This window comes from Egretta garzetta, unplaced genomic scaffold (assembly GCF_000687185.1).
Source record: "Egretta garzetta isolate BGI_Z169 unplaced genomic scaffold, ASM68718v1 scaffold323, whole genome shotgun sequence".
NCBI lineage: Eukaryota > Metazoa > Chordata > Aves > Pelecaniformes > Ardeidae > Egretta > Egretta garzetta.
Window position 1 is genome coordinate 4,210,721 of NW_009259435.1, and position 11,662 is coordinate 4,222,382.

General features: G+C 48.6%; 1 protein-coding gene and 1 non-coding gene across 2 annotated transcripts in view; both read right to left on the bottom strand.

The window, feature by feature from the left end:
• The window catches only part of DGAT2 (diacylglycerol O-acyltransferase 2), a 19,665-nt gene extending 9,222 nt beyond the window's left edge, over positions 1–10,443 (bottom strand). Inside the window, exons 1-4 of the mRNA XM_009637144.2 lie at positions 10,434–10,443; positions 7,493–7,645; positions 6,368–6,475; positions 5,242–5,312 (exon numbers count right to left, since the gene is read on the bottom strand). Of these exons, the coding sequence (XP_009635439.2) occupies positions 5,242–5,312; positions 6,368–6,475; positions 7,493–7,645; positions 10,434–10,443 (342 nt within the window). The remainder of the gene's footprint in view (positions 1–5,241; positions 5,313–6,367; positions 6,476–7,492; positions 7,646–10,433) is intronic.
• LOC118452114 lies at positions 3,608–3,726 on the bottom strand. Its single transcript, XR_004841778.1, has one exon. It is a non-coding gene; the product is annotated as a 5S ribosomal RNA (ribosomal RNA).
• Positions 10,444–11,662: the final 1,219 nt, after the last annotated feature.

The following is an 11,662-nucleotide window of genomic DNA, read 5'->3' on the forward strand; positions in this document are numbered from 1 at the left end:
CAAAGGTCCATCCAACTGCTCTGGTAATATCAGATTTCTTAGAACAGATCTAAGCCTGCCTACAGAGGCAATAAAGCAGTGCAATTACAGTAAAAAACCCACCCTAGTGTTAATATTTGAGTTGCAGATACACCCAAAGAACAGTATTGCCAATTTAATTTGCAAGAAGAGGATGAGTAAGTAGCACATTCGAGTGTGGAGAAAGGGGCTGACTGCAGAGACTCTGCTGCTCAGCACCAGGAGCCAGCAAAGAGCAGGATAAAAAAAAAAAAATAAATCAGTGGTCTAGGTGGGTGCTCAGCCTACCTGGAAGCTGAGCAGCACAGTGACCACAGAAGCACGCAGAAAGCAGAAAATGAGAGCTCATCCTGCAGGATCCAAGCAGCAGTAGCAAGAGATAAGCTTGCAAAACAACCAAACGATTGCAATTAGCTGCATCACACCCAGCAGCTCTACAGAAGAAATGATCTCACCTTCCCAGCAGCGCAGGCCAGGACCTGAAGACCGCTCCAGGCTCTCAGTATTACCACTACTCAACATCACGCCTGGGAACCAGAAACCTCCATTTCCATTCCGTAAGTCATCTACAGCAACAACTACGGAGAGGGGGCTTTTGCAGAAGCCAGCCAAGCCACAGAGTTAAAGACAAAATGCTGCAAAATAAGTCACCGTCTTGCAGCTCTTGCAACCGTCCCTGCTCTGGGATCCTGCTGGCTCTCCTGCTGATCCCTGCTGGCTCTCCCATTTCTGCAGGAGAGCCAGGAGCTCTCGCTGCACACATGCAAAGCGCTCGCTGCTTGACAAAAGGCGAGCCAAAGGTCTGCAGTCCTTGCTCTCTGAAGTCCTATTGCCCATGGAGATAAGCAGCGGCTGCGCTCGCATGCTCGGGTGACGGCTTCTTTACCCAAACAAGACCTTTAGATTGTGGCATTCCCAACATGACATCCTCGGATCAGCAGGAGATGCCCGGGAGGCTGCCGGGACCTCGCCTGCCTCCGCAGCAGCAGGGTTTGAGTCCAGCCAGGCGTACAGCACCATGCTCACACCTTACCCACTGGTTCAGCACCAGGATTTAGCTCACTGGAAGCTTCCTCAGCTGCTTCATGCGCTGCTTAGCTTAAAGCACTATTTGCAAGGCCAGCCACTAAGCAGCAGACAAACTTAAGCTTCTAGTGCCCTAAAATAGCTTATCACTGTCAGCACAGCTGCATGGAGATCCAGTGAATGCTGACAGCCTCTGCCCATGCTGAGGAACTGAGCCAGATCCAGGCTGGTTCCCAAATCCACCTGGTATTACAAAACATGACCTGGTATCTCCTGGTACAGGTACAATAATCCCACTGGTGTTTGAGGATGGCAGGCACTGCTAAATCAGGTGGAGACCAAGCCTAACCAGCATAAATATCAGAGCCGAGCCTGCTTCTCACGCAGCTACTCTGCTAAAGCCAGCCTGATGCCAGCAGGCAGAGCTGCGGAGGGGTGCAGCAGCCCGAGCCACAGACTGCCCAGGGAAGGGGTCGAGTCCCCATCCTTGGAGGGATTTAAAAGCTGGGCAGACAAGGTGCTTAGGGCCAGGGTTTGGGGGTGGCATGGCAGGGGTGGGGGAACGGTTGGGCTTGATGAGCTTAAAGGGCTTCTCCAACCCAAATGATTCTATGACTCTAAGTCCTAGAATACAGCTTTGCCAATACCGGTGGCGTTTCAGTCTGGCCAGATCCAGCCTGCATCCTCAAAATTGATTTCACAGCAGCCAGGTACAAGGAAACCCTGGCCTTCAGGTCTGCAGCCGCTGAGGACATTATACGAAGAGGCCTCCCCTCCCAAGTTTTTGGTGCTACAACCGCTACCCACTGGGAGTTGGATCCCTATCCCTAGGGAGTTGCCCTTAAGGTTTTGGAAAAAAATAAATAATCCCAGAATGGCAGGGGTTAGAAGGGCCCTCAGGAGATCACCCAGCCCAACCCCCCAGCTCAAGCAGGCTCACCCAGAGCAGGGGGCACAGGACATCATCCAAGCAGGGGTTGAAGATCTCCAGAGAAGGAGACTCCACAGCCCCCCTGGGCAGCCTGGGCCAGGGCTCTGCAAAACAGCTTCCTATTTATATCCTGCAATAGGAGTAAACTCTGAGCTCGTATCCCAATGCAGGTGATGCCTGCACTGATTCGGATGCAGCAAGCACAGCTTTATGTGAAGAGTTTGCAATGCTACACTCAGCTTTTGCAAGGTATATTTTGCAGATGGAAGATTTAAACAAGTGGCCACCTCTCTACCAGCCTCCCGCTTGACTGAAGGCAGGTAAAGAGTTTATCCAGTAGCGCTCTTAGCACGTTCAAGCCCAAGCTGCTCTGGTGGTTGGTACCGCTCCTTAGAAGAGAGAATATTCATGCCTGTAATTGCAGACAAGCAGCTCACAGCTCCCTGTGGTGGGTTTTAACACACAGGCAGCCAGCTGGCTGCTCCCCATAGCAGGTGCAGGAGTTATCCCACAGCTGTCAACGCTCATGTGCTGCCCTTGACATAGCATTGACCAGCAGGCTCCGCAGACCTGGCACGATTCTACCCCACCTTAGTGACAGAGGAATTACAGCCGCAAGGGGTTCTTGCAAATGAACTGCGGGAACTAGCAGGTATTTACCTAGAACAGCAGAGAAGTTCAGTTTATCTACCCAATCTCTAAACCAACTTGAACAACCCATCTGTTTGACAAACTTCTGACATCTACAGTGGATCTGACCCATACGGCTTGTGCAAACCATGTTTCCATGAAGACGGGGACCAAATACACCATCAAATGAGGGGTGGAACAAGGGGACCAGCCATTACTGGTGACCCTCTTGATTCAAGTCCCCAGGACAAACAAGCCCGTTTTAGCCTTCAGCAATATCAAGGCAGTAGGGTTTGTTGCAGCACTGAGGGCTTGGTACTGGAGGACAACCCATTTGAGACCCCTCAACACTAGCATGGGCTCTGCTCTCCATTAGCTACGAGACCTGGGCTGACCAATATATTGGGTTTGTGTGGCAAGGCCTTGGTAGCAGGGGGGCTACAGGGGTGGCTTCTGTCAGAAACTGCTAGAAGTTTTCCCTGTGCCCGCCACTGGCCAAGGCCAAGCCAATCAGCGACAGTGGAAGCGCCTCTGGGATAACATTTAAGAAGGAAAAAAACCAGCTGTGACTCAGTAGCCCAAGAGAGAAGTGAGAGGATGGGAGAGAAAACAGCCCTGCAGACACCAAGGTCAGTGAAGAAGGAGGGGCAGGAGGTGCTCCAAGTGTTGGAGCAGATTCCCCTGCAGCCCCTGGTGAAGACCATGGTGTGGCAGGCTGTCCCCCTGCAGCCCCTGGTGAAAACCATGGTGTGGCAGGCTGTCCCCCTGCAGCCCGTGGAGGACCCCACGCCGGAGTGGGTGGATGCCCAAAGGGAGGAGGCTGTGACCCCATGGGAAGCCTGCACCAAATCAGGTTTCTGGCAAGACTTTGTGGACCTGTGGGAGGAGGAGCCCACACCAAAGCAGGTTTGCTGGCAGGACCTGTGACCTCGCAGGAGACCCAACGCTGAAGCAGCCTGCTCCTGAGGGACTGCACCCCTTGGAAATTATGGACCCATGCAAAGCCTACAACACCCAGTATTCCCAGGCAGTCTTCCACCCAAGTACTAACTGGGCCCGACCCTGCTTAGCTTCCAAGATCAGACAAGATCGGGTGTTCTCAGGGTGGTATGGCTGTAGGCCTGTGCAGTTGTAGTGTTTTTCCATGTGCACCTACATTTGCCAAAAATCACCTGCTAATAGCAGCAAGAATGCAGTGAGAGTGTTGACCAGCAGTGTGTTCAGGTAACCTGAGAGCTCAAGAGACTTCGCAAGGGGGGAATCCAGTCTACGCCACTTTGGCTTCCTAATGGAATCTGATTCATAGAATCATAGATCATAGAATTGTCTAGGTTGGAAAAGACCTTTAAGATCATCAAGTCCAACCGTTAACCTAACCCTCCCATCCCACCACTAAACCCTGGCCCTAAGCACCTCATCTATCCTTTTAAATACCTCCAGGGATGGGGACTCAACCACCTCCCTGGGCAGCCCATCCCAGAGCCTGACAACCCTTTCTGTGAAGAAATTTTTCCTACTTTCCTCCTACTGAAGAAAATTTCCTACTGCCTTTTGAGGCTGGACTATCTCAGGGCAGGGTGGTTCATCAAAAGCCATGGCAAGGTCCCTCCCTTTTGCTTACGCTTGAATAAAACTTGCCAGCGGCCTTACATAATAGTCCTTTCAGCTGTGTGTCCTTCCAAAGAGGATCAAGTTCCCTCCAAGCTGAATTTGGCCCCTGCTCCCTTCCAAGTCATTCGGCTAATTCTGCCGTCCCGAGAGCAGCCTGGCAGCCCTGTCCTCTGTCTGCAACGGGTCAGAACTAGCAGGGAAAATACAAGCAGAAGGTGATCGAGCTACAAGCTGGAGAACTGGAGCTATTACCACAGCTGGAAAGCCCTTTTCCCCGAAGCAGCCAGACATCAGGGCTCATTTCATGCTCCTGTGAAGCAGTAGGACTTTAGGTGCACAGGACTCCCAGCTATTCTTACCCAATACACTGCTGCCTTAGGGTCTAACTGGAAAACAGACCAGAATTGATCTAGATTTACAAGAGGGGATCCGAGGTAGGGCTGGGCACAGCACAGGGCTGCTGCAGCATGGACAAGTTGGAGAGATGATGAGGGAGCCTTACTGCTCCAGAGGAGATTGCCTCAAGAAGTCTGGCGATAAGACCATCAGAAGCAGCAGCTTCTACAAAGCATGATACCATCGCTGGTGATGCGTTTCAGATGTTATAACCACAGCTGCTCCAAGCAGTAGTATGGCGATGGTCCATCAGCCACGTCCTGCTTACAGTTCAGTGGCACGGACAGACTAGTGTAGGTACAACATCATAGAATCATTTAGGTTGGGAAAGACCCTTAAGATCACCCAGTCCAACCGTTCCCCTTACCCTGCCATCCCACCACTAAACCCTGGCCCTAAGCACCTTGTCTGCCCAGCTTTTAAATCCCTCCAGGGATGGGAACTTGACCGCCTCCCTGGGCAGCCCCTTCCAACGTTTGACAGTCCTTGTGGGGAAGAAATTTTTCCCAATGTCCAACCTAAACCTCCTCTGGCGCAATTTGAGGCCATTCCCTCTCATCTCCACAGGGGTTATCACAAGTCAGGCTAAACAGTTAAGTCCCAATGAACAGAGCTAAACTGTTACTTACTCTTATTGGAAAATAATCCCTGAAGTACCTCCATATAGCCCAGTTTCTCACCCATTGGGATCTTCTTCCACCTGAAGAGAAAAAGAAAAATCATGTTTTTAAAGCTCTTTCCACATGGGTGCCCACCAAGAAGCCTAGAGTACTCCAGATAGTTTGCTGTCTCACTAGAGAAAAGTTTCATTCCTCTAAGTGGGACACCTGCATCTTTCACTAAAGTCAGGTGAAACCATCCATGGTCAGGTACTTCAAGCTAATGAAGGCCTGGCTACAAATTTAGGGTAGGATCTGACTTGATAATCTGTTGTCATTGGGAAATGGACAATTCAGGCTAGAAACTTTCAAATTCAAGCTCTCGGGTTGCCCAGAGAGGTGGTGGAGGCCCCATCCCTGGGAACATTCCAGGCCAGGTTGGACGGGGCTGTGAGCAACCTGATGTGGTTAAAGGTGTCCCTGCTCCTGCAGGGGGGTTGGGCTGGATGGCCTCTAGGGGTCCCTTCCAACCTAAACCATTCAAAAAGAAAAAAAACAAACCAGCTCAATGTTAACTTCAGATTTATCCTTTGGGAACAGCCAAGATCCTGGATGATTTCAGTGGTCTTGAAGCAATAGAGAATTAAGCTAATCTGGCTATGAAAGGAGTTGCCATCAAAGCTTGTTGCCATTGCTGGAGCAGGTTCTCAGAGCTGGTTTCTACAGGGTGTTCTCTGAAATCAAGTTTTCTGCTTTATTTGCAGCCACGGTGCCTCCATAGGGGAGCCACATCTATAATAGCCATGCCATAATCTGAGCCTTGCAAGAGCTGGAGAGGACAGCAAGATCTTGAGTCTTTATGTAGATGTTTCTGACCTCCAGGGAGAACCTAAGCCTCATAAATACGTTGCTAAAAGCCAGCAGTGGCACGATATTAGTGAATGTTATTTTGTATTACTCGCAACATCAATGAAACCTGAAGTCTCTGCTTATGCCTAGGGCTGACATTTGTATGCTTCGCTGAATAATGCTTTTGGCCAGTGATTCAGCCAAGTCCTGCTAAGAGGGGAAGTCACCCACTGTAAGGAAGTGTTTCTTTGTCCAACTATGAAGACAGGGACACTTAAACAGCAAGGATCTATTCTGCAATGTTTACCTTTCTTTGGTGTATTCCAGTCAAATACCAGCCAGGCTAAATATAGAGCAGCAATCGCCCAGCAATCTGTGCACAGTATGTACATGAGGATTAAAGTGCAAGCAATACCTGGATAGGTCCAAGAAAGAGAAGAAAACAAGGTTGCATCAGGTTTTTGTCTGCATTTACACTTGCATTAAGAGCCCCTTGCCTTTTGACCCTTCTATACCAAAGTCTTAGTCTCAATCTGATGTCATTAATCCTCAATCAAATCGGATTTAGCTAAAAACCCCTTATGCAGGACTGAGACAGCTTCCTCTAAAGCTACCTGCTTTGAAGCTCCTCAGCCTCCCCTTCATGGTTTCTCCAAGTCTCTTTTCTACAATATCTCTGGGTGCTTCACCAGGCAAGAGCAAGACCTCATGAGGATCAAGATTTCTTTGTGGCCCACACCAAGGGGGTTTCTTCTACAGCTACATAAACCTTCCACACCTTATACCAGCCACCCCACCAGGGTGCCAGGGATCCCACCCACAAAGGACACTGCCATTTTAGCATGAACTAAATTGGGAAGGAACAGCAAGACTTGCTTGACTGACTGCAATCAGCATCTTTCTCCAGTTTAATTATCAACAGTACTATGGCCCAGAGCAACCTGAGGCTTCACATAACAGCAGTACCCATAGACAAGCAGTCTTCACTATTTTACTGGTCTAATATAAACACTTTTTGCCCATCTCTGGTACTACTTGGAAGGAGACTAAGCCAAGAGGAAGGTGCTCGTGTTGCAATCAGTTGCATCAGTTACTTCTAAGAAATTTCTTCTCTGTGAACATTCCCATGAGTGGGTCAAGGAAGGTATTTCCAATTGCTTCAGTCTTATTTGTATCGTAGACACAGACACAAGCTAAACATCAGCAAGTCTTTCCATAGCTTCTATGTCTTTCTAGAGCCAGGTAAAGTCATTTATTGCCAAAATATCAAAGCGTGCAACTGTGCTTTACAATATCCACACACCTCAGGAACTGTCCTGCTGCAGCGCACATCCAGTAGTTAATGCTTATGTAAAAATTAATATTTTTGCATTAAAAGTCTTCCAGAACAAAGGCAAAAAAGCTTTGCTTTCAGCCAAAAGCTGTTTCTTACCCATGATAAGGAAAGTGAGAACCCATTGCAGCACAGAGATGATCTGGAGTTGTTTCTCTACTTTGGATTTAGATAGCCAGAACAGATCCTGCAGAGCAGAAAGAATGCTTGATCCTGTGCCTAAGAAAATAGAAATAAAATTACATTTGCATACTGAGCAAAGATCATAGAATCATAGCATCATAGAACCCTAGGTTGGAAGGGACCTCAAGGATCATCTGCTCCAACCTTTCTAGGCAAGAGCACAGTCCAGACAAGATGGCCCAGCACCCTGTCCAGCTGAGGCTTGAAAGTGTCCAATGTAGAGGAGTCAATCCCTCCCCTGGGGAGATTATTCCAATGGGTGAGTGTTCCCATGGGGAAAAATTTCCCTCTCGTGTCCAGTCAGAATCTCCCCAAAAGCAACTTGCGTCCATTCCCCCTTGTCCTCTCCATGGGACTCCTTGTGAAAAGGGAGGCTCCATCTTCCTTATAGCTACCCCAATATTTTCCTTTCAAACAGGAGGTTTTAAATCAGTGTTTGTGCAGTTTGCTTTCAGAGCAAGGCTTGTCAAAGGCTAATATTTCCCACGGAGTTCAAGCATCCTGGAAGGGGAATCTACAAACATCCAGCTGCTTTGGGGGTGTTGGAGGGCATTCATGGGTAACACCAGTTCCCACCTGAGCAAGCCTCTATTCACTTGACCATAAGAGTACAGAGGACTTTAACACGTGGTCCTAACACGCCCCCCGTCCCTGCTTCCAACTGCCAGTTCCTGGAAGCGGTGTTTGGTAAAAGGGAAACCCACGAGTTCACCGTAAGATAAAGTTCAGCTGTCCCAAACCACAGGCAAGCACACACCAGGGCTGTGGCCCAAACTATTGCTCATCCACCCTTCACCAGCTCTGTAGCACAACTCCCACATGTACCTTTGAGGAAAGCTCTCCGCTCCAGCCTTACGCAGCACAGCTTAAGGGCTGGTTGAGCAGCACCTCAACCCATGACCCCAGGGATCCACAGCTCCAAGGGTAAGGAAGACTATCACTGTCTTTCTAAAGCAGTAAATGAGGAAGGAAGGAGGTGGAAGTCACTCTTAGAAGCTTAAGCTACTCGAGTGGGAAGAAAACCAACTAAAATACCGAAGCGAAAGACTTGATTTCTATATGAGGAGCCACCCACTACAGCATTTGCTGATCTGCTCAACAGCCTCGAGAAAGAAGCACTTGTAAGTGTGTTCTCCTTCACTTCTCTTCATTACTTTATTTCAGAAGCACCATAATGACTGGCTAAAATGCAAATCAAACTGCTGGCCTATGAACAAACCAGGAGGTGTTTCCATATTTTTTTACCTGTTTAAGGATCAGGATGTGATCCTGCTACGCAATATTGAATGGGTTCTGTCTTTGCTGTTGCTGACAAGACCTGACCCTGCTAATGGTGATATAGCAAGTGCTCACGCTTCATTGAATGCGAGTCTAATGGAGAAAAGCCTCTTCTCTAGATATGGGCAGGTACTAGAGCTTTGGTAGTTTCCACAAAGCAGGTTTCCCTAATGCATCCTTTAAATGCACAAAGCATCTCTGCGGTCTTTGCTAACCACTGCCCTCGCTGATAGCCTAGGCAATAGGATTAATGCACAGAACTGTTTATTGGTTTTGCAGCTTCTTTGCTGCCCCTCTTAAACGCCATTTCATGTTAAGCCTGCGCGTGGTCCCTAGGACTGACAACTCCATGCCTTCCTGAGCATTTCTGCTAGCAAAGCACATCAGCCAGGAACCACACCAGACCCTATAACCTAAATCTAGAGCCAGCCCACCCAGCCTGGGCCCTTGGCTCTGCTTGGTCTACATTCAACGGACAATCCTTGCAAAGGGGTGGGCATTAACTACTCCAAGCAGACCGAGTTTTGATCAAGGATAGATCCTGTCACCACAACTGCTGGTAAACTGAAACCTGCAGCGTTAATCCAGTCTGAAGCAGCAGCTCAAGTTGAAGGCAGGACTTTGCAAAATAACGCCGTACTTGCCGAATTCACTCTTAATGCCCTAAGTATCTCTCCAGTTTCTGAGACAAGACAGAGCAATGTGCTGATGAGTTAAACCACCACTGATTTGCAACACTGGAGTACCTAAGCAGGAAAACTCTGAAATCCCATGCTGCAGCTCTTTGCATTTGATGGTAAATGCCCAAATTTGGGGTGAGCAATAGATTCCACCCCCTTTTTTTTTTTTTTAAAGGCTCAGAGTCATCTGTCCAAGGGTAAGAGGCGTGAACAGACCTCATGCAGCCCAAGGTCTGCTAGATACTGGTTTAACTGAGGCTTTCAGCAATAGTGGTGTCACTGGCCATATCTCTGTGCCCTCAAAATAAGCCAAAAGTCTTAGAGTTTATTTGTGATCCATAATAAAAGCCCAGCCCATGTAATTTATCCTTCCAGCACCTGTAGCTACACTACCAAAACATCTTTGGATTGACGAATCCAACACTGCAGCCTTGGATCAGCTAAATTCCTACCCTCTTCCCCTGAAGATAACAACTGTTTAAGCCCTCCAGATGAGAATTTGTACTTCAGCATTTTCTAGATGCTTTAACAAATTGTAGGCATTGCTAGCCCCGTAAATAGACGGGTATTGGGTAGCATAAGTCAACCTGTCAACTTGTTTCACAAGCCCCATTAAGCTTTTTGTAGCAATGCTCAACTATTGCAGACAGAAGGAAGGAACAGCTTTGGCAAACAGCTCCAGCAGGCAGCTGAGCACCTGCCCTTGGACAAGTGGTGTCCTGGCCAAGTTATTTGCTGAAAGCAAAAACATCCTTCACAGAGATCAAGATTCCCAGCACCAGAAAATCTAGTGGTTACCATGGGCCAAATAACATTAACATCTAATTCTCAGTGAAGGACGTAAAAGAAGTCTAGTGGCAATGGAGAGGGCAGTGGGAATGGGCAGAGGTGTCACCCACCAACGTGCATGGTCTACCTTTGCACCAAAAACCTGCACAGTCCAGATGGACCCAGTGCATCAACTGCAGGCTGGGAAATTACAGATTTTAGTGAAGAAACAGCCATTTCCAGGCAGTCCTGAGCTTGCTGTTCATCAGGTCAGATGACACTGTGTATTCAACCCTCGATGCAAGCCTTGCCTCCTTTCTCCTTCAGCTGTAGGAGCCAGGAGGCATTTTTGGGAAGACTCTCCACACTCTGGAGAACCAGGCCGGTTACTGGTGACACAGAGCAGAAGAGCTTTGACAAGTCAGAAATAATTTTTTTGGGGACTCAGCCACAGCAGAGTAACCCAACACTGATACCTGGCTTCAGTTCTTTAAAGAAAATCCTTCCTTTTAAGGGCTCACCTGTGGGCCCACACCAAGCATCGTTCACATATAAAAAAACCCAAAGGAGGATTAAGCATAGGAAAGGCAATTTCTCTAACTTTCAGGGAATACATTAGCCTAATAACCAAGTTTAATAAGGCCCATTAGACACACCTATGGTCAGCTTTGAGGCGAAGGATACCATATACCCCAGCCTTTGGTATCCATTTGTATCAGTCTTTTTTTCAAGGAAAAATTTCGAATCCTGGATTGGCACAGACCTCCATCTTCTACAACTGAAGACAGTTGCTTATCATGTGCTGCCCACCCAGCACAGCCCCTGGAGTGTTTTCCAGTTGCTCGGTTTTCCAGGACACCTGTTCCAGAGCTGGACAGCCTGGTTGTTTGGGGTCACAGCCTTAGCAACCCATGTTGCTAAGCAGAGATCTTAGCCACAGCTTTCCTGGTCTCAGATGAGATGCTGAGCCCCTCAGCTCACACCACAGCTCATGTCCTGGAGTATGGATGGGATGCTGCCTGCACTAAGCCACGCATGGCTCTTGAGGGTGCAACTTGCCAAGACAAAGAGGGACTTCACCAGGAGACCTCACTGCTGCTCAGCCATCTGCAGCCTTCCAAGGAAGTGCAGTGACATCCAGCTGTCCCCCAACTGGTGATGGACTTAGAATGTTTATTTAATTCCAGCAGCCATCAGAGCCAAGCACAGGAGATGCTACCAAGGAGATCCAGGAGTTCATAGAATCACAGAATCGTTTGGGTTGGAAAAGCCCTTTAAGATCATCAAGCCCAACCATTCCCCTACCCCTGCCATCCCACCCCCAAACCCTGGCCCTCAGCACCGCCTCTGCCCGCCTGTT